At 45.8% G+C, this 21,652-nt stretch overlaps 1 protein-coding gene across 1 annotated transcript in view; it reads right to left on the reverse strand.

Moving 5' to 3' along the window:
- Nucleotides 1-375: 375 nt before the first annotated feature.
- Nucleotides 376-21,652, reverse strand: part of WDFY2 (WD repeat and FYVE domain containing 2) — a 65,720-nt gene continuing 44,443 nt past the window's right edge. Inside the window, exons 4-12 of the mRNA XM_010583355.1 lie at nucleotides 20,397-20,451; nucleotides 12,792-12,942; nucleotides 10,657-10,769; nucleotides 9,690-9,816; nucleotides 7,647-7,752; nucleotides 4,221-4,322; nucleotides 2,561-2,691; nucleotides 2,133-2,241; nucleotides 376-1,490 (exon numbers count right to left, since the gene is read on the reverse strand). Of these exons, the coding sequence (XP_010581657.1) occupies nucleotides 1,461-1,490; nucleotides 2,133-2,241; nucleotides 2,561-2,691; nucleotides 4,221-4,322; nucleotides 7,647-7,752; nucleotides 9,690-9,816; nucleotides 10,657-10,769; nucleotides 12,792-12,942; nucleotides 20,397-20,451 (924 nt within the window). The 3' untranslated portion in view covers nucleotides 376-1,460. The remainder of the gene's footprint in view (nucleotides 1,491-2,132; nucleotides 2,242-2,560; nucleotides 2,692-4,220; nucleotides 4,323-7,646; nucleotides 7,753-9,689; nucleotides 9,817-10,656; nucleotides 10,770-12,791; nucleotides 12,943-20,396; nucleotides 20,452-21,652) is intronic.

The following is a 21,652-nucleotide window of genomic DNA, read 5'->3' on the forward strand; positions in this document are numbered from 1 at the left end:
AAGAAAACCATAAAGCTTCTCTAGGTAGCAATGTGCTCTGTAGTGGTAAATATCACGGCCTCCCTCCTTCAGAGGGGAATATTAAAGTCCAAAATGGGGCAAGACTGAGCACCACTGACATGCTGTCACAGCAGCTACAGACCATGAGGCCTGCTTAAATAGGAGATGCAGGAAAGCCCTAGTTCTGGTCTGCAGTTCTGTTCTCTACACCAGTTTCTTTGAAGCACATGAGCAACAGTGTGCTAAAAAGTGAAATGGATTAAAGGAACAGAGGGTTGACTCTTCAGAGAAGAACCCTTTTGGAAAAAAAGGGCTCTTTTTGTTTATTCGCCTTGACAACTTCCTTCCAAAAAGGTAATTTGGGTCAATCCAGGTTTTTAAATAATTTTTATTTTTAAAAGAAACCGTAAAATATGACAACAGGAGAATGGGCGTCGTTCAGCAGTATCAGTTTCTGGTCTATATATAGAGGAAATTAATAAAAACCATCAGCATTTTAAAAAATAAATATGACTAACCAGGAAAATCAAATTCATCTTCAACAACACAGACAGGTATAAATGCTGAAATGTTGCTGCACAAGGTAGAGGTAGAGGTAAACCAGACTTTTCAGACCTAGACCAGTTTCAGATCTGCCTGCCCCCCCTCTCCCAATGCACACTGTCCCAAAAGTTCCTGTTGCCAATAATTTAATTTGAATCAGCTTGTCAGCCTCATCAAACTCACAGAGGTCTGTGTGCTCCTCGTAATGCTCTGAGCTGGAAAAGTATTTCAGCTTTTGTAGAAATTAGTTGCTAAGCAACCTGGCCCCCTGGTTTTGCGACTTGTGCAGCAAGAAAAGAGGCGGGAAGCTGGATTTTAGCTGCTACAAACCAATAAAATGCTCTCTGGATGATGTCTGCTAGGACAAGTAAATGGTAGAGCCCTTTTAGGAATTGCAATAGTCCATCAGCTCCTCGGTGATGCACCCAGAGAACATGCAACACCATGCCTAGAGTTCTTCCACTGGAGAGAGAGCGTGGTCAGCAGAAACATCCCAAAACATCCCAAATCAATAGGTACTCGCTGTGGGGAGAGCCGATTGCCTTACACAGTATGTTGATCCCGAAAACTCACATGGTAAGACGCAACCCAAGAACCCTCTGTACAAAGCAGCAAGTTTGTTGACATAGTGAAATATAAAAACTAAAAATTGCACCACACACGGATTTTCCAAACAAACTCAAGACAACCGGTCAGATTGTACAAACCATTAGTTAAAAAAATACCTTCTTGTATATTTTGAGAATAAGTGGAAAGAGTCTTCGTGCAAATGTTCAGCCTTGATCAAGCAGAGGACGTAAAATCGTAAACACATTAGTTCCTTTCTGATCTGCCATATGCACCCAGCATTACCTATCTTCTGCAGTATGATTAGGGTTAGGAAATCTGTTTCTTCTGTAAGTTCCACTGACGTATCATCAAGAAACTACTGGTGTCATATCCCACAGCTGTTAATATAATAAAATATAACAACATAGTGAGTGATGGTAAAGGATAATAAAATGTAGTATATAATGTCATCTCTATGACTTTTTTTTCTCTTAAGAGAGGTTACATAGTTAGAGGTGGATGCAGCAAGTCTGAAGAAGTTTGATTTAATTTTCCAGCACTCGCATCAGACTGGAGGAGGTTGACCAAATGACATTCTGTATGTCACTATGCTTTACCCTCAGGAGCCAGGTTCACAGCTGGCCTTAAGAGAAACCAAAAACCCCATACTATATTGCTAACTTGAATGATTAGTATAGTCATAACACATAGTGAGTTTGTGTGGGTTTTTTTTTTAATTATTCAAGCTTTGCTATAAACTTACTCATTATTCTAGCTATTTCTTTACCTAGCTGCACAAACTGAGATTCACTATGTCGAAATACAGTTTGTCCCCCCAGAGGAAAAGCTACAGTGAGCACTTGTCCCAGCCCCTTCAGGCAGTAACTTCACAGACCAAGACCTCCTTGGTCCTTACTGGGCAGAAGTCCATCAGTGAGAGGTCTCTAGGTGGAAGAAAGCTGGTTAGGACATACCTGCCACCACATGGCAGTGGAAGGGGAAATGAGATACAGGAGCTAGAGTAACCTCCTCACTCCTACCTTAATAACCTTGTCTGTCCCTGAGGTCAACAGCCATCCCCTCGTGGCATCAAAGTGTACGTGAACGATGTTGTGCTTACTGTCGTGGAAAGTGGCTGTGGGCGCCCGCCTGAAGAAAGAAATCCAAAAATCAGCAAAGGCTGTGATTGCAGGATTTTCCCCCAAAATGTTCCCTATCGAGGAAATCAGTATTTGAATGCTGCTGTGAGTCATTAATTCAGCAACCTCCCTGTAAACTCCACTTTGAGACCTTTCTGGCATGAGAGGAGCAGAGGTGGAAGCCTCGCTATCCCTCCCAGTTTGCTGAAACAGCCCAGGGACAACCCTGCTGGGCTGCTCCCTCCTGGAGCCTTGCATCTGCCCAGGCTCTCCCAGACACAGGAGTTTTGCCCCACTCCAGTGCAAGCCGGCTCAGCGTCCACACTTACTCTTCATCCGTGATGGACTCGTGACAGCTATCGCAGACCCTCACTTCGAACTCGAACCCCATCAGCGGGATGGAGGAGCGCTTGGAGCTGCATTTGCCGCAGACAGCTTTCCCACACTTCCGACAGTGGTGCTATAGGAGACAACATGCGGAAAGACATCTTCAGCCACAAACCCAGGTAGGTCACTGCTCAGGTCCCACTGGCTCTACCATCTCACTCCAGCAAGACCCAGCTGAGGCTGCAGCAAACAGGGAAGTGACTCTTCCAAGGGAGATGAAGGAAAACAGGCAAGGACTTCAGAATAAATGGGGTGTGTGGGGGGAATCTTACTTTTTTTCCCCTTCCTCTACTACCTGGGGCAAGCAGCAGCTGATCACTAGCAGGGACGCTGGGAAGAGGCAGATAAAGCACCACCCAGGCTAGGTGGACTCTACCTCTCCCCCAAGCCCCAGGGTGACACCATACACCACCCAGTAAATTATTGCTGCCTCCACCACTTGGCATCTATGGATGTAGCTGCGGGTCAGGGCTTCTACACTGAGCGTGACCAGTGTTACAGGGGGGTTTCAACTGGGTAGAAGGTGGAAGAAAGAAGTCCAAGCTGTCCTCTTTTCATTAGCACAGCTAGAGATGAAAGGACAGGACAGAGAGCCCCGCTACGCACCCAGAAGATGAGTACCAGCCAGCCGGGCATCTGCCGCAGGGTTGGGAGCTGTAATTACCCCCGTCCCTGGCAGTCTCTCTTTGTGGGCATAGGGGATGACACCACCACTCAGCAGCACGCAACACATTAAAACATCTCCAGGTCGAGGTAGGACAGGGCTACATTAGCATAGCATCATTCTAGAGTCCCATCCCAGCCTCTAAGTGTAAACACCTACCATCTAATCATCTTGGTCAACTCCTTGGGCCATTTTCAGCCCCAGAAGCACTAGTGTTTCTGCATTTTGACGCTACCCGCCTCATGTTCTCTCATGCGCTGGCTGTGTAGGACTGCGAGGCTGCCTCACCGGCCGCAGGACAGCCGGGCTCTGCAGTGACGAGCGTCACATAAAGAGAAGATGCAGCTCTGCTCTGCCCCAGACACCTGACTTCTCCAAGCTCCATGAGAACATCCCTTTCAGCACTTTTACGCAGCTCTCCCAAAAGTCTGCGATCCGCAGCCCCCTCCCGCTGGGCAGGAAAATGCAGCAGCATGTTCCAAGCAGACCAATAAGCCTTTTCCACTGCAGCCTGAGCAGTTACAGATGTTTACCCAACCTCACTGAAAACAGCTTTTGTTCCAGCACAATCTCCAAAAATCAGCTGCAAAATTCTATCTACAGCACATTCAACTAACAATAAGCAAAATCCCACATGACTAAAGCTACGGAAGGCTCAAAAACAATTTACTCAGCCCAAGGCCTATTACCCGCATTGGCTATGGGGTCGGGGGGGGGGGGGGGAGGGAAAAAAAAAAAAATAGAAGAAAAAAGTGTGTTCCTTCCGACCACAAAACCAAGCCTCATCAGTGGCAAGCCTGCTGTCCCACTAATGAGCACTCAGTGGAAGAACAAAGCGCAAGTTCTCAAGGCTTTAGGGGAAAAAAAGGTTACCACGATCTGTTATGAGAGAAAAGCCTAACTGCACTATGTTAACACAGTGAAGGACGCATACAAACCTGCCTGAGGCCTATTTTCTTACTGTCCCACATTTGCTTGAAGTTCCAGAAGAAAGGCTGGTCACATTTTTGACAGGAGTCACTATCCAGCCACTCTGGGGTCTGCAACACACACACACATAAACGCAAAGCGGGAGTGAGCAACAAACAGAAAAGCTTCCAATGGGGCCTAGAGACAGGACAAGAAAGGTGTATTGGGGTGCAGTAATGTGGCCAATTAAACTTGATTAAGAATCCCCATTTTCACAAGATGCCATTTTGCCTGTTCCCTGGGATGTCTTTTTTGGCTCAGCTCTGAGCCTTGAAGGACATGGGAGGAACAATTCTCACCCAAATCATGAAGCAGAGTTCAATTATAAGACCACAAAAATAACACAGGAACAGACAAAGCCTCCCCCACCTCTCCAAGTCTGGAATTAATCATATAAAAATATTCTGTCCTGTCTGGACAGCATTTACCATCTGCTAGTGCCTCTGGTGGGAACTGGGGGCAATTAGTATTTCCCATTGTCAAGCTACTCATCTGGAAGGAAGGGGAAAGTATCTAAAATACTGATGTGGTTTTGTTATTTTTCTTATTTCTTTCTTTAATACTGTAAGAGGTGTTCCTGCTGTCAGAGGTATCTGGGCTACAAATCACACATAGCAGGGAGAAAGATGAGATTCACCTGAAAAAGCCTAAAACCGAAACCAGCTCTTTTCCCTGCTTTTACACAAAGATGATGGAAGGAAGGTCGTCTACTTCCTAACACAGTGCATAGTTTTGCACTCATGCTGCGGATGAAGCGGGTAAGAAGACTTAAAGAAAGAAAATATTAAAGGCATTTCTCTCTCCTGCAGCCAGGTTTTGCTGTGCAGTGTAGCATGGACCAGATGCCCTGTAGGGAAGCAAGTCTTGCCAGATCCTGAAAGAGCTCAAGAAACGCCTGAAGTGGCAGGGAGGCACATGGAGGGGGCAGCCCATCTCCTCCCCTACATTTGGGTCCCCTGACACTTGTCTTGCACTGGGCTGCTGGAGGACACGAAGCACGTCTCCCCACAGTGTTTAGGAATCCCTCCAGGGGACATGAGACTCAGGAAGAGTCTTGGCTCTTGATGCCTCTCCAGCTGGCTGTCAGTCTGTCTGTCCTAACCTGGCCTAGCAAGACCGACACTCCTTCCCAGCAGATGATGACTTCTCCTTTCTCTGCCCCACCAGGACAAGAGCTCAGCCCAAAGCCTGTGCTGGCAAGCGGGTCCGTCCTGTCCCTGCAGCAGGGCAGCCCCAGTCACACCAGGACAGCCCTGCCAGCGCTGCCTCATGTTCCCAACCAGCCCCACCAACCACACAAGATTAAATAAACACTAAATTATGTTTAATATTTTGTGAGGAAGCGCTATTGGCAAACCGTGGTTGTCTTATCAGAGCCACTGGCTTCTTACATGCTGCAATTTAAAATGGCAAGAAACACAGCTGAGACTGAGATTTAAAAATAATACAAAAGCCAAGCAAAGATAAGGTAAGGTTGATGAGACTCTCAGCTCCCAGGATAGCTTTGACCCCCAGCAATAAAGCAACCACGTGCTTCAGCTTCTTCTGCCAGTTACTCTGAAGGCAGTTCTTTCTGCTGGGGCAAATCCTTGTATTGTCTACGCACAACAGTCTTTCTGTTTAATGCCTACAGATTTACACCTGCGTGTGTAAGTTTTCATCACTTAAGCATCTGAAAACAACAGATGAAGATGACATTTTGCTTGTGACAAGTAACCGCTTTGTAGTCAAATAGAAACACGGCTTCTAGCACCTTTCAGATGTTGTTGCCTTATAGCTTTTTAAAAACTGAGATTAAAATAAAGAATCAAGGGCTAAAATGGCAGACTTCACTCTAATGCAATCTCGCAGATGTGGGAAAATCTGATAGCATCAAGGTGAGTACTGAGCACACATCACATGGAGAAAACCCTTAAATGAGGGCAAAAATGCCAAAGCCAAAATCCAGAGGAAAATGCTCCAGGACCCCAAACCAAGGTTTGGTATTAAAATCTCAAAGGTTCATGTTTCAGGAGTGGTTTAGCACCATGAACACCCTATTGCACTACTGATAACAAGCCCACATAGCCATAGTCTGACAAAGCAGCGCACCCATTAGCACCTGCTGCTAAGCTCTCATTTAGCTAATTATATTTCTCCTCCACTTTTAAAACCAGCCTTCTCACAGCTTTGCTGCCTGTTTTGCAGCCAGCCAGTCTTAACCCTTACTGTAGCCTTTCAAAGGCAGCAAATAAATAAAGGTTTTCATTTCTGAATGTTTGAGTTGCAGCAAAAATGAAACATCTGCTGGGAAGAAGGAAGCCACTCTGCTTTCGTTTCACTGTTGGAGCTGATGACATAATTGGCTATTAGATTAGCAATTAAAGAGAGCCAACTGGAATGCTAATCCAGATAAAAAAGGGAGCTCAGTTCCTGCCTATGCCCATTTCAGTAGTTTTTTTAAATCCAATTTTCCACTTAGCTTTCCTCCTTGCTCAAGGGAGACAAACACAACCTGGGGAGGCCAAAACCCTTGAGAACCAGCAAAGCTGGTGAAAGTCCATGCTGCCAAAAGCCTTGCTCACACTTACCCACTGCAGGGGCTGGGGGTGCCTTCCTAACCCCTGCAGGAACAGGGCAGAGGTTTGCCGTGACTCATGTTACCAGGATTTGCCAGGCTGCCGAGCAGGGCTGATGCCTGACTCCCTCAGCGCCGTGCTCGCTCCCTCTCTCTGAGTCAGGTCTCAGCAATTGCTGAGCGGAGGCTGCTCCCACAGCACCGAAGACCCGGGGTGTGTTTTTGCACCCACTTGCATTCATAGGCCACGCAGCACAAAAGCAATTAGGAGCGCGTGGGTGAAATCTAACTGTCTGGATCGGCAAAGTCATTGTTTGGCCTGCTTCTATGTGGTTACACCAGAGGGAAGCAAGACCGAGTAGCGGGTGAGATTGAAGCCCTAGTTAAATGTCTTTTTAGCAAGAACAGGAAAAAAACCCCTGGGTTGCAGGTTTCCAGAGATGACAAAGAGCTTTCTTGTTTTGTTTCCTTAAAACCCCATAATAATTATCAACCATTATCAATCCATTTACCTCTGAACTGACAATGTTTCTCATGACGTCCTGAGAAACAAAGCAGAACATCTCACACTACCCTCCTCAGAAGATGTCTTTCGGAACAGTAATGTAAAGGGTAAGAGCTGTTTAGCAGCCTACTTAATATGCATTTTCTGCCAGACAATTTCCCCTGTACTATATTATCAGAGGCACAGCATAATTGCTGTATAACAACTGGAGCATGTCCAAAAACATTTTTAAAGCCTGGAATGATCTTGCTCAGGTTGAAAGTTGCACATTTTAGAAAGGCCCCTTCTTCCCAAGTCTGTTTCAGACCAAACCGACAAGAACTGAGTATCTACCTCCTGCCTCTCAACATCCATGTTCCAGACGACGATTCCCCCATCTGCACCACAGGAGATGAGCTGCCGAGTGTGGTGAGCGTAGGAGAGAGACTGAACTTTATCACTGAAAAAGAAACAAGACAGTTACTAATCAACCATCTATGGCTAGTACGCAAGTAAGCATAGAATATACAATAAAGCAGTAGAAACCACTTGTTTGCTCATATGTTTCTCTCTCCCCTCAGTGTACATGGCATCCATCAGATGCAAATCAGTCTTTGCTGTCCAGCTGGGACCAGACCAGAGTGCCGCCCATGTGGGCAGCATCCACAAAAGCAAAGACCTGTTCTGATAACTACTTTTGCTGCTCCTGAGATGGGAGGTCCCAGATGCACTGGGAAGCCTGAACAGAACTGCAGCTCCAGCCCTCTCCAAAGGCACATCTGGATGCATAAATGCAGCCCTGGTAAGGTACCTTTCTGTCAGAAAGTGAGGAACAACTTTGTTTTCATAAATCTCTGCAACATCTAGGAATGAAGCGCTGAGAAACTACTGAAGATTTTCTTTCAGCACTAACAAGCATAGAGAGTTTCAAAAATAATATAGGAATCACTAAATTGCTCCTAAGCCTTCCCAAGGTAAGGTAGAAGATTTAGGTGCTTTTGCTTCTTCTTTTAAGTTAAAAGCAACGTGGGAGAAATAAGTCAGTTTAAACCCCCAAAACCGTGCTCATTCTTTCATAAAAGAAAGAAAACCAGGCCTCATCTCAAGCTATTTACAACCTGGGAAACAAAGACCATACAACACTGCTATAGAAAAAAAACCAAAGTTATGAAAAGACAGTAAATGAGCATACAGCAACTGGAAATAACCCACAACATTTGGTTTTCTTTGCTACCACCACTGGTCTTGTCTATCCAAAGGACTTCCATGCTAACACGTATTCTTGTGCACGTGGCTACTTTTCCAGAGGGGAAGGAGTTTACAGGACAGTTTGGTACGACACAGCCTGCCTTCCCAGCGCCCGCCTACCAACACCAGCAGCACCATCAGGTGAAATGTTTCTTATGTCCCTTAGGACCAGGTCTCTATGCTGTACAGTGCAAGCCAACAGCCATGCCACAGATTAAGATCCAGAGGCTAACTCCATATTAGGAGAACTAATTTTCACTTCAATAAATCTAGCAGCAGTGCATTAGCAAGCACCACTGGTAGGGTATGAGGGTGACCTGGGAATTTCAGCAAGAGCTCTGCAGTGCTCTGAAATCCCAGCAGCATCCAAATCACTCAGCAGAGCGTGGCATCATTGAGAAGAAACATATGAATATGTAAGAAACTGTTAGACCAAAACCACTGTGGGATTTTGCCTCTCCAGACCTGAGCCTGGCACAAAAGTCCCACACATATGCACTCCCAGTACACTGAAACAAACTCATTGCATTGCCAATACTAAAAGGCTAGGTCATCGCAGCTAGAGCCATTCTGACCTCTACTCAACGCCCAGCACAGGTGTAGTTCTTCAAAAGACACCTACTATGCCACGCAAATGTGAGGTCTGTACGTGCAAAGATGAAGCCTCTTTGCATTGAGGAGTTGGTGAAGGCCCCTATGGGTAAAGCACATTACTTAGAATTCAGGCTGTAGGTAAAGTGGCATGGAAAAAGTTAGCGTGGAGGAAAAAAAGGAATAATTGTCAAGCCTGATGCTCCCTCTAGGGGAAGGAAGGACCTTGACACCTAAAAAGCAAGAATTTCCCTGCAGCTGTTCTCATTTGAGGGCCCTCCTCTTTCCAATAAAGGTGCAGGCTCTGACATAACACATTCAGGATTATAGATATCGTGCTTTCCTTCATCACCTTTTGTAGCCTCTCAAACCAGCCTGTGGACCCAACGCTGAAAAACACTACAAGCAAGTTATTTCTGTTGTATATGGACCACAGGGGGTCACAGATACAAGCTTGAGGCTTGTGAAGACTGTAACCTTTGGGCTGTTTGTTTCCTGATGTGGCTTCTACCTTTAGCTTTTCTCCCATGAAAGCAGGAGGAAGGGCTTTGAACATACTTATGTCCTTGCAGCTCGATGGCTGTTCCTTTTCTTCCTCCAATATCCCACATTATAATGGAATGATCAGAACTGCCCGAGAATAAAACTCGCTGTATTGGGTCCCAACAGAGAGCAGTGACACCACCTGAAACAGGAGATGCACACAACAGTCATTTCATTACAGAAAGTGGAAGACAGGAATGTAGCTAAACATATATAAAGAGATACAACCAAAAATAGGGAGAGTGATTAAAATGCAGGTCTCTTTAGCAAAGGCCATGCAGCCACTGTGCTTGCCAGTTGAAAACTAACAGCCTAGAAAACCTACTGAAGCCCCATCCTGCTCTTCTGCAGGCAGAGGGTTCTGCTGCCACTCACATAGATGAATCCACTGAGCGGTAAAGCACGATAGAAGGATAGTCATGGTGTGACTACACAGCTTTCATCTCCATCATTCCCAGGAGATTACAAAAGAGAAGTGTGGAATATTATGGGCATCTTCACAGTATCCCAGCACGAGGACTGAACTACCGTGTGCTACCTTGTGATTGAGCTATTAGTGTTCAAACAGAGGAAGGATATGGAGAGAAAATGCCGACCGCCATTTCTTCTCTTAGATGGCAGGATCACATCCCAGGGTTGCTGTTTTTAAAGTGTGATGAGGCACAAGTCCCAGCATGGGTCTTTCCTTGAGGAGCATCCTTTTCCCCCAAGAATTACTACAACTTGTTCCAGTCTTACTCTGTTCTAATTAGCAGCTACTGATTGGGGCATTTTCTGCCATAGAATTTTTCTGACCAGAAGTCCAATCACTCTCATTTTTACCAATAAAGAATAAACTTCCCTGAGCTGTAGTGACCATTGAAGGTCTATCTCCCTTCCATGCTATGCACTGACACAAGCCATCCTAGTGTTTCACAGGAGAGTCAAACCACCCTGATGCTGAGCATGATGAAGGACCAAACTGGGTCTCCTGAGGCCTTACCTGTGTGTCCCTTAAATGTTGTAACAAGGCTGCAGGACTCTTGCTCTAGTTTGAGTATGGTCACTTGCCCAGAATGATCACCAACAAACACGTGTCGGGTTTCCACATCAAATCTGATGGGTAAATGCTGAGGAAAATACATTGCTTATACAAGCTTTGCATTCCTTTCATGACTTGTTAATTCTTTTAACACAAGTATACTGCAACCTCGTGAATAGTGCTCCAGTCTCAAGGAGGTATTCAGAGTGTCCTTTTAGGGATCAAGCTCATACCTGTTCATATTAATAGTGCAGTCTCCCTGAGTAAAACAAAGAGTGAGGAAAAAAAAAGACTATTCCAGCGGACACAATTTGTGTTTCTGTTGTGAAACACCTTTGAAGTAGCCCTTTGCCATGAACAGAGGAGTCATCTCCCCAGGCTTTCTAACTTAGGTGCTAGAGTTGGATGGTGTACACTCTCTCTTTCCCTTCCCCAAACTGTATAAAATAACTATTACTAGTTTTCTGCTTGTATTGGGTTTGTGTGGCAAGGTTTTGGTAGCGGGGGAGCTACAGGGGCGGCTTCTGTGAGAAGCTCCCAGAAGCTTCCCCCATGTCTGACAGAGCCAATGCCAGCTGGCTCCAAGTTGCACCCGCTGCTGGCCAAGACCGAACCCATCAGCGACGGTGGTAGTGCCTCTGAATTGATTGGCAATAAATTAAACTAATTTTCCCAAGTTGAGTCTGTTTTGCCCGTGACGGTAATTGCTGAGCGATCTCACCCTGTCCTTATCTCGACCCATGAGACTTTTGTTCTATTTTCTCTCCCCTGTCCAGCTGAGGAGGGGAGTGACAGAGCGGCTTTGGTGGGCACCAGCGTCCAGCCAGGGTCAGCCCACCACACTGCTTCTTCATTATAGTTAAGTTTATGAATACAATGAAAGGGTATTGTTTTATGTCATATTTGGGGAAGTGTCAGTGACATCAGGTGCATCACACTTCATATTCTAAACTGAATAAAATCTGGACTCATTCAACCACCTATTGGAACCACCTAACTGGACAGATTCTGACCTCTTTGTCCACTTTAATTCCACATTCAGAGTCCATACTGGATATTTAAGGAGCAACTGCTTAGCACTGATTTTATGCACACAGGACACTGGGGAAAAAGACCCACTTTCCTGGTACTGCCAAGCTTTTTGCAATATTTGTCAATGATTCTCCCTTTCCCTGCCCTCCACCAGCATGATCTGATGACCCAAATTAAAGGGTCCTCCAAAATTTTAAATCACTCAAAATGATCCATTCTCTAGAGAGATTTAGGGAATACAGGACAAATTCCTGCATCACACTTTCAAAAGTATTTATCATTTAATTAAAAATTAAATTTGGTCTTTATGCTATTTAGATTGGCTGAATGACCAGATGATACAAAGAAGTCCATGTTCAGACAGTAAATTTGTGTCAGTCGTACTTCCCATGAACTAGTGAAACACACATCAGCTATACCACATACACTACAGGGCACTAAAATTCTGTTTATGCTAACCCCTGGTTTCAGCCTAAGAGCTCATACTTTTCCACTTCCCTTTTCATTTGCAATAAAGCTGAATTAATATTTCTTTTATTGTCAGGCAGCTGGGGCAGCTCTAGGTGAATAAGCCACCTGAGTGCCATTTCTGGAGCCATTTACTCTTTAGTTAACCCAAATTCCCAATATATAGTGGGCTGTTCCAGAGTGAAGGACAAGTACTCATTATTTTATATTAAAGTCATTTAATTTTTACCATGCATACACACAGGCCCACTGACCTGATCACCGACCTACTTTGCTACCATTAATTCTTAGAAGAAAGCATGCACTGCATGTTTAAATGAAGGCCCTGTCCATATTTATTACAACAGCAGACCACAATAGGTTGCAGATCGCCCATTGTTTCGCTCAAAATGCTTAGACCTAAATATGCCACTGCGCATTAAGGAGACAAAGCAAGGAGAACAGACGGTTTTTAAAATTGGCTTTAAATAACAGTTTCTCTCACAAAGCACTGAACCTATACAGGGCACAAAATTTGGAGGACAACTAGAAAAATAAACTAAAAGGGCTGTTTGAGTACCAAAGAGAAGTAAAACTGAGAGCTCAGCAAAGGATACTGCAGGCCACACGCGCCTGCGCTGGTGCGGTACCCTCCCAGCCGCTGGCCACTCTCTGAACAGTGCCACGTGAAGTGTTTGTCTTGTCCGGTGCTCAACACCCACTCCATCTCCAGGACAAAGAGAATCATCATGACCCTGCTTTGATGAGCTGAAAATGAAGCAGACAGACACATAATCACATTGTGGAGAAGGACACAGGGGCAGAAGACCACTGCAAATACCAACTGCATCCAACTGCTCCGCTCACTCTTCCCTACAGAAGAAGCTGGTGTTTAATAATCCTGTTGACACGAGCTACCATGCCAGCCTGTAAGATCCCTGCTCTGCACATTCAGCGTTTGCTTGAGAAAGAGCAGAAGCAAGACTTAATTCCTTCCATATCTACTGCAGCCATTTATCTGCTACAGTAGCACAAGTCTTCCTTCCATCATTGAATCATCACCAACAAAGCTGCCATTGTGGAAAGGACTCTGGGCTCTACTTAAACTTCTTTTGAGCTGGTCTTATGACAGAAGTGCAGATGCCTACGCTGCTGCTCCTCCTGCTGTGAGGTCTGGTGGATCTGAGCTGCAGACTGTGGTACCCCAGCAGAATGATGAGTTACAGCACAGGCACAACCCTGCACCAAAGGGAATTTTTAGCATTGCATGCAAACCAGCTGAAAAGGACATTGGAATAAAATTAAAAGAAAAAAAACAACCCCCCAAAAAGATCACAGCTGGGAAAGATGAATAAAACAGCTGAAGGAATAAATTTCTACTGCTACCTAAATAAAGCCATCCAAGGCTTTTCATTAAAACAAGGGAACTCAGGCTTGTACAGACGGTTTTTTGTATGAATGACCAGTGGGCTTGGTTGTGAAGTGCCAATTGAGCCGACTTTTTAATAAAACAAGTGGCTGGAAAGACATGCAGAATTATTCCCAGCTGTAACTTCACAGCAAATGCCATACTCCTCAATCTACAGCCCTACTGGTTTATTACTGTTCTGAGACCTGGCAACATGTGTCGCACAAAGCAGGCTGCTTGTATTTGTTTGTGTAAAAGCTGACACGCTGGAAAGATTAAATATCTTTGGAAGCTTAAAAACCAGCCTGAAACCTCTGTTTGAAATGCAGAGAAATTCCTCAGAACCGTATGGGAGGATTGCTGCCTGCCCTATACAAATATACAGCACAGACGAGAGCTGTGTTCAAACCCTACGAGGGGGAACTAGTTGTAGCAAAGAAGAGGAGGCTTGCGCAAGGCAACATTTGCCCCTGATCCACACTGCTTTTTAAACCCAGATTCCCTGTGGAGAAAAATCAATAGATGCATTGACACAAGTTCCCATAACCGCGATTGGCAGCTAGACCAGTTTACAGTGTCAGACATGAACTGTGCCCAGATTCTTTCACCCTTGCCCATAGAAGAGCCCAGATTTTGGCTTTCATTTCCGCACCCTTTTAAACTCCGGGTTTGTAATCAAGATAGAAGGATGGGGACCACCCAGGAGTCACTTGAGCTCTTTTAAACAGATCCTCTCTCCTCTCCAGATTTCTCTGGGAAGAAATTCAGTGACCCCACGGGTGACTACTGCTTGCCTTTACCTATCTGTTGGTCTCCCCGGGAGCACCCGCACTAGCCACGATGGGATGCATGCTGCTACAAGCACCTGGTGCGCTCGTATAGGTGTCCCAGGGGCTCGTGTGCACCAGCAGTGCTGCAGACAGACCCATGCACTTCCACAGGGCGTGCAAAGCTGCCTCAGATCAGGCTGTTCAAGGCCTGTCCAGGAATGTTTTCTCAGCACGTGGCAACTGCTACTGCTGGAGTCGGCTCCCCATGCTTTGAACTGGCCGTGGGGATATCTGGCACCAGCCAACTGTCCTAAATCTCCTCCTAAAACTTCTTCTAAAAGGCAGGGCTTGTACCTTTTGCTAGAAGTACTGCCTGTGGATGGTGAGGCAGCTGTCTCTGGCATGTAAGGAGTAGACATTAAAGAAATGTGTGAGGTGGGAGGGGTGTACATGATAGCTTTGCTTATCCTCCCTCCCCAAAAAGAGCTTTCAATTCAGCGCTCTGTTGTCCACCTGCAAGTACCGCATGTTTTAGCTGGTGCCACCACACACACACTGATGGCAGAAATATCTGAACCAAGTGAAAGAACACAGTGGAGATCATCTAAGTAAGGGAGGAAAGAGAGGACAAATGCAAGTAGGGAGTCACTTGTCATTTAGAAGGAATTTGACCCACGTAAGGCTTAAAGCAGCAAAATGTCAGAAGGTTGGAAGCTGACAGTGGAGCAAGGAAGAGGTCTGGGCCCTAGGATTAACACAGGTTCAGGGTCGTGAAGCAGCAAACAAAAAAGCTGGTCCTTCATCCACGGAAGGCTTGATCACCATTTGTGTGCAGAAAAAAAGTAGAGCAAACACTTCCAAAGCTGCTCCCTGCAACAACAGCAGGATGGAGAAGGGGGGATGGAGGATGAATGTGGTCACAGTACAGAAAAAGCCACAGCAAGCACCAGGCAAGAGCAGATGTGTGTAAGCCACCATGAGAAGAGAGCCCATGTGTGTGGGAAGATTACGCTGTGCAGAAGGTAGAGAAGCAGCAGACAGGAGAAGGGAGCAGGTCCATCTGCAGCTGGAGGGTGGGAGGGAGCAGGGGGGCTGCACTCCTGCTATGAGAAAGCAGCAGGGAGCACCGTGCAAAGAGCAGGTTGGAGAGAAGATGGAAGGGTGCCTAGAGAAGAGAGACTGCAGCCAGGAGGTGCACGCCGAGACGTCAGCAGGCAGAGCGCAGGGGAAAGGAGGGTCTGTGCTGTGTGTAAAGGCAGAGGTCCGAGAAGCACAGCCAGTGCATGGCCACGCACAGTGCAGGGCAAGCAGCTGTGCTGGGTGAAAGGGAGAGTTACAACAGTGAAAAGCAGCAGCAAACACCAAAAGAGAGGTGGAAGTTAGCAGTAAGAAAGAAAAGCTTAGCATGTGCAAGAAAAGCACAAGAGAAGAGGCTGTGCATAGGGGAAAGCAGAAGTAAGGACATGGCGTGAGCTGGCCTGTAGCAAGGAGGCAGGGGGACACCCCCAAAACAGGCAGGCTGCAGAAAGCACAGGGCAGAAGCAGGTCTACAAATCCTGCTTGGCAGAACAAGCATGTGTTAAATACATTTTTAAAAAATACATAAAAAAAAGCAGGAGCTGTTATATCATCCAAAGGGGCCAAGGACTGGCAAGGTGCGGTTGCAAGAAACAGGGTGGAGAAAGCTGTGCAGAGTGGGAAGAAGCAACAGCCATGCGACAGGACCAGCCGGCGAGGGGCTGGAAGCCAAGGCTGCTGACGGGGGGAAGGGTTTCTTCAACACCCGTAGTCTCGCAGGAATGCAAGAGGAGCTGCCCAGGAAAAGAGAAGGTCACTATGAGCGGAGGTTGTCCATGCCTGCAGCTGGTGCTGTGGCTGAAGAAGGGGGGACGGTGATAGTTATGAAAGACTGACACAGAATGAAAAGTTTAATTTCGCAGCACATCCCAAACGGCACCATTCAAATGCCTGCACTACCCCTCCCCACACGAGGGAAGGAGTTAGTGCCTGTAGGAGGCCAATGCCCCGTGACCCACCCTGGAGTCCTGACTAACACTGCGTCACATCCCCAAATCTCTGTGTTTTGATCCCTTTCAAGAAACAAGATTTCGCAACTCCAGACACAGCGTCGCAGCAAAACTTCCACGGAGCATGTCCAGCCATGTACGCTGCTGGTGCCGGGCCACCATATGACACTGGACCCGGCCGCAGACCCCTGCCAAGACCAAAGCACAGCTTAGGCACGTGCTGTCATTCTCCACCACTAGCAGATCATTTGGCAGACATATTCATGGTCTTTCAAGACACAATTAATGTCCTTTAATCACTACAGCAGCTTCAGCTACTTATAATAATACTTTGTTGTAGGAGACGATCGACAGCCCAGCAGTTGCTGTGCAAGGTGCTACTTTTAAGAGCACTGCTGAACATTTACAAACAAAGCTAGCACACACAAAACCAGCCAGCATGGCTAAGGCTAAAGACCCTTGGTAGGCTAAATAAAATTATTTACTCCCCCTAAAATATTTTTAAAGAATACAAAGGCCTTACTTGAAAACTTTAAACAAAACCAACACTTCTTAGAAGTGAGGCTTTTAACAAATGAACCACTAGAAGGCCACCATCCCCAACAAAACTACATGTCCCTTTTTAATTATGTTTTTCCCTGCCCCAGGGCTTTGCCAAGGTGCTTATGCCAGCCCCTGCGCCTCGGTACAGCCACGTGAGGAAGGTGTACTACAGGAATGGGATTGTGGAGGGGACTCCTCCTGGACCAGGTGTGGAAGGTTCATCTCTGTTAGATCATGACATGCCTACCCAAAGGACTACGCAGCCCCTCCCTGCATATTCTCCCAGAGAGCATGGGAAGATGAGGCTCTTTCCTCCTTGATGTGTCCCAGCAGCACCACCGGACTCTGGCCCTAGTGACACCCCCAGTAAGCCCAGATCCAGTGTCCTGGATGGAGGCTGCTGTAGCAAGAGGAGCATGGAAGTGCCTAACGCTGTACGGATGGAACTGCAGGAACCCGTGACTCAAAGCAGCTCCCAGAGCATCTCACTTTCGTGATGTTTCCCCAGCACCCCAGACCTCCAGTATGGGTCCAGATGAGCCCGGGGAAGTGGTGGAGGGGGTGCTGGGCTCTCCCACCCACACGCAGTATGAAAAGCGGAGAATCAGGGAGCACGTCTCTATGGATGGGGGTGGTGAGAGGCACTGTGCTGTGAAGCAGCAGGCAGCCTCAGGTCACGGGTGCGCTGCAAACAGCAAGGAATCTTGTGCTTTGTCTTGCTCCCTTGCACCATCAAAAACCTGCCTGCTGCAATTGCCCCTCGGGACTTTGGGTGACACTTTCTAGTGGAGCTGAGGCAACTCAAGACTGTCCCTGGGTTGCTGTAACTTACTCAGTGCCATGTCATTTCTGGTCTGGACAGAGGAGTGGCCCAGAGGGGTTTGTGTAGCTCAGCATGGGTTGCCAGCACTGCTGGAAAGCTGGGCAGTGTGCCTTCATGCAGAAGCTCTCCTCCATCCCCATGTCCTGCCTGGCTGTGTTATGGCAGCTATCAACTTCTGTTCCAGGGAAAATTTCCTACCGAATCTGAATGGCCCTTCACGAGTCTTGTCCCTCCTGTAGCAATGAATTGGGACCGCCTTTCCCCCTCTCTGGTTGCCATCTCCATTTGCAGCATTAACAGCAGTCTGGCTTTTCCTAAGCCAGCAGTGGGGGGAGAAAAAAAGGAAAGAAAAAAAAGCATCTCCAACAGTACCTGAGGGCGTATTTTTCCAAAACCAAACTTTTGCCCACGTGGCTGGCAATGTGCAGAAAGCAGAACACCAGCCCTAATGCTTCTTTAACCCTTGCACAGGGGGGATTTCTATACAGACACCCACACACAGGTGAATCTGGGGGATCCCAGCAGCCTTGGGATCACCACACTTTCCGCTCCCCAAACTACACCACTCACACGCTGTCACTATTTTTTAAATTAGGGGAATACAGTTTTCATCAGCTTAAACAAGGAAAAGACCAAACATCAAACTCTGGAGGTGAGGGAGGAAAGTGGGGCAGGGGCTCCGTACCCGAGGGACACAGCAGCAGCGAGCATCACAGGCACTGGCTGAAGTGCCTGAAGGCAGACACTGACCGCTGTCAGTGTTCGCTGTGGTTTGGGCTAGAACCAAAATGATGCCTATTCTGGGCACAAGTATTGCTTCTCTTGCCCTAAAATAAGTCCACAGCTTTCAGATAAAATATTCTAACACATCTGAGAGTCCTGGCACAAAATGACCAGAACCGATCAAAAAACCTTCTCATGCTGAGACAGGCAGTCTAGGAAAGTGACTCCAGTTGGGACTGTGGTCAGCTGTACTGCCTCTCTACTGATGTTAATGGACCTTTTTTTCCAATATCTGGGGGATGCCATCTGAACTCTTGGGATTCTCCCACAGGACAACCCATGGAGGTTCTCCATGGCATCTTCCTATCCAAAGGCCTCCTCCAATGCTCTGCAGCAGCAGCACATCTGGCACACTGCAGCAGAAGGCCATGAGATCAGCCTTCATTATCCTTAATTTTTTTCTAACTTTATGCAGGGTGCTCCCCAGGCCTTGGGTGGGCTGCCACAGTCAACTGACTATTCTGCCATACTGCCAAGATATACGTTCCCCCCTTCCAAAATTTTCAGGCTTTTCCCTGAAGAGCTCGGCAGGAAAGGTGGTCTCATGCATATCTTGCTCTGCATATGCAGACAAAAAGACTTCAGCTCACCCTTCACAGGTTGTGATAAGCCTGCAAGCCTGAGTCCAAGCATACAAATGGATGAGCTAATAACAAAGGGGGCTACAGAACAGTCAGTAGGAAGGACTCTTCAGTGCAACGAGCCTTAAATGTGAAACCTAGGTGTGTCAAACTTTGGTGATTGTGGAGCAATCACAAATTCGGATACTAAAGATTTGTACAGTCAGACTGCAGCAATCTTATTTAAGATTCACATATGTATTTTATCATCATTGGATATTTTTGTTCAGGTTTTACAAGCTAAAAAAAAATGCAGGCATTCTAGCTTAATTTTACAACACACCAGGCATTCATGAAAGAACTGAAGTAAAAAACTCAAAAGCCAATGCATGTTAGCCATGCTCTGCAAAAATCAAGATTGTCTTCATACCTTAAAATCTAAATGTTACAAAGCAATCCCCAGAGCCTCCATTTAGAGATTTAAATTATCCTGTCAACATTTCAAGGTATAAAACTCAAAATATATGAGTAAATACATATTTTAAAATGTATGTGAGAAGCCTCAAGCCAACATGTCAGAGGCTTCTATACAGAAACACGATGTTTAGCATATAATATGATATGATACTGTATAATATCACACCACCTCTTAGTCTAACAGCAAAAGAGATATATGAATAAATTATCACATGTTATTTGTTACCTTTATAATAATGCCTGTCCCAAACGAAGTGTCCTTTAGAGGTTTGACAAGGATAAATAGCTAGGTTTCTTAGAACATCAAATTAGTGAATACCAGAATAAAATTAGAAAAGGTATAGATTAGCATTTCTTGACCTTTTATTATGACAGGTATTCACTGATAATCTTGAGATTACTGAAGCCGACAGTTACTGACATATAACCTGACTAACCCCAAAAGCTACAGACCTAAATGCCTCAGCCCTAAAAGATGGGTTAGTTTCCTCAGTCGTTGCATTAAATACACTGGATTACTAAAGATTAAAAATTAATACTCCTCTTCCCCAAACGTGGTCTGGATTTTGGGCAGTTTGCTGTCTAGAATGATATTCCAAAGGAACATTTAAAAGGAAAAACAGAACATGAAACAGCTCTTTAAAAGTCTTGTAATCTCAGAACAAAGCACATTATTGATCTATTGATAAAACCAGCATTTACATTAGTTAAAAAAAAAAACAAAACAAACAATCACTGTAAAGGAGACTTCTCTCCATTTGCACTCCTTAAGAGAACATTAACAAAAATTAATGACAATACAAACCAATTAACACGGATCATGGTTCTTACCCTGGTAAGTTTTCACTAGTGTCATCTTGTTGTAATCTTCTGATAAAATGAATTCCTGAGGGAGGGGAAAGAAAGAACAAAAGAAACAGTGCTTAGAGATGCAAAGCATTTGAGTGTTTTCATTTGAATTTGTTACCAAGGTAAACTCTCCCATCTTTGCAAGCATAGCCCTGTCTATACCTTTGCTAATTTTGAGTACCTCCATCTAAAAAACTAAATTATTTTACTTTTTAAAGCTGCCTAAGAGACAACATCACAAGTGCTTCTGAACAGAACGGTGGAGATAAAAGAGGAACTATTAAAAAAGAAGTAAAAAAAACCTGACAGGAATGTAAGAGCCCCTTGAAGTTGCTTGGTCCAAACTAGGTACCAATAATCCATGATAGGAATACATTCTTTAAAAGTCTCTCAGTGCTTCGGAAGAATAGAAACCCAGACTTTCTCCCCCTGGATTTTATCCCACTAGTGGTTAATGTTTATTCTGGTATGTCACAAGCAGACTTTCTTGTTTTGCTACTGCTTCGTTGTGGCTCGCAAGCCGTTGTGCGTGGGATGGAGGGTGCCTTAGCACAGGCTGTGGCTGCCTGGGCAGAGATGGGTGGCGTGACCCAGCCAGGCTCGCTCCTGCAGCCAGGCAAGAGCCCACACACCTACGGGGACCGGCTCTGCAGTCCTGCTGCCTCGGTGCTGCTGTTTCACCGCCCGTATGGCTTTTTGCACGAGGCAATGATGAAAACAGCAGCTAAGAGTCTGCCTGGCAGCCTCAGCTCCTGGAAAAACCCATGTGGCTAAACTGACTGAGCACCTGGGTGTCCCTGCTGCTCATTTTGAAGAGGAGAGTTGCTCAAAGCTGGGGAAACAGAGTGGCCACAACAAAACTCCTGCAAATTCTCTCCGGAGGAAACACCCAGGCAAAGGGTAGGCTCTGTGGCACCACCACATGAACTAGCTTTCAAACTGCTGTCAGGTATCTACATGCGTACGTCGCGTACTCAGAGAAACACAGAGAAAAACCAAGGTGTGTAAAAACACATCATATTAATAATTTATAGCGAACTACATAGAAACTCCCTGAGCTAATCTACCTAGGGGGCAGAAGAAGGAAAACCTAACTCATTTAAGCTGAAAGAGAGTGAAAAAATAAAAGAAACATTACAAACACAAGATAAACTAAATTTTAAAGCATACAGTTATGAAACGTTCATGTATAAGCACTGCCAAAAGCACTACGCAACAGTATAGAAGACTGGACTTCA

Source organism: Haliaeetus leucocephalus, unplaced genomic scaffold (genome assembly GCF_000737465.1).
Source record: "Haliaeetus leucocephalus isolate CR32 unplaced genomic scaffold, Haliaeetus_leucocephalus-4.0 Scaffold897, whole genome shotgun sequence".
In the NCBI taxonomy this organism is placed as follows: domain Eukaryota; kingdom Metazoa; phylum Chordata; class Aves; order Accipitriformes; family Accipitridae; genus Haliaeetus; species Haliaeetus leucocephalus.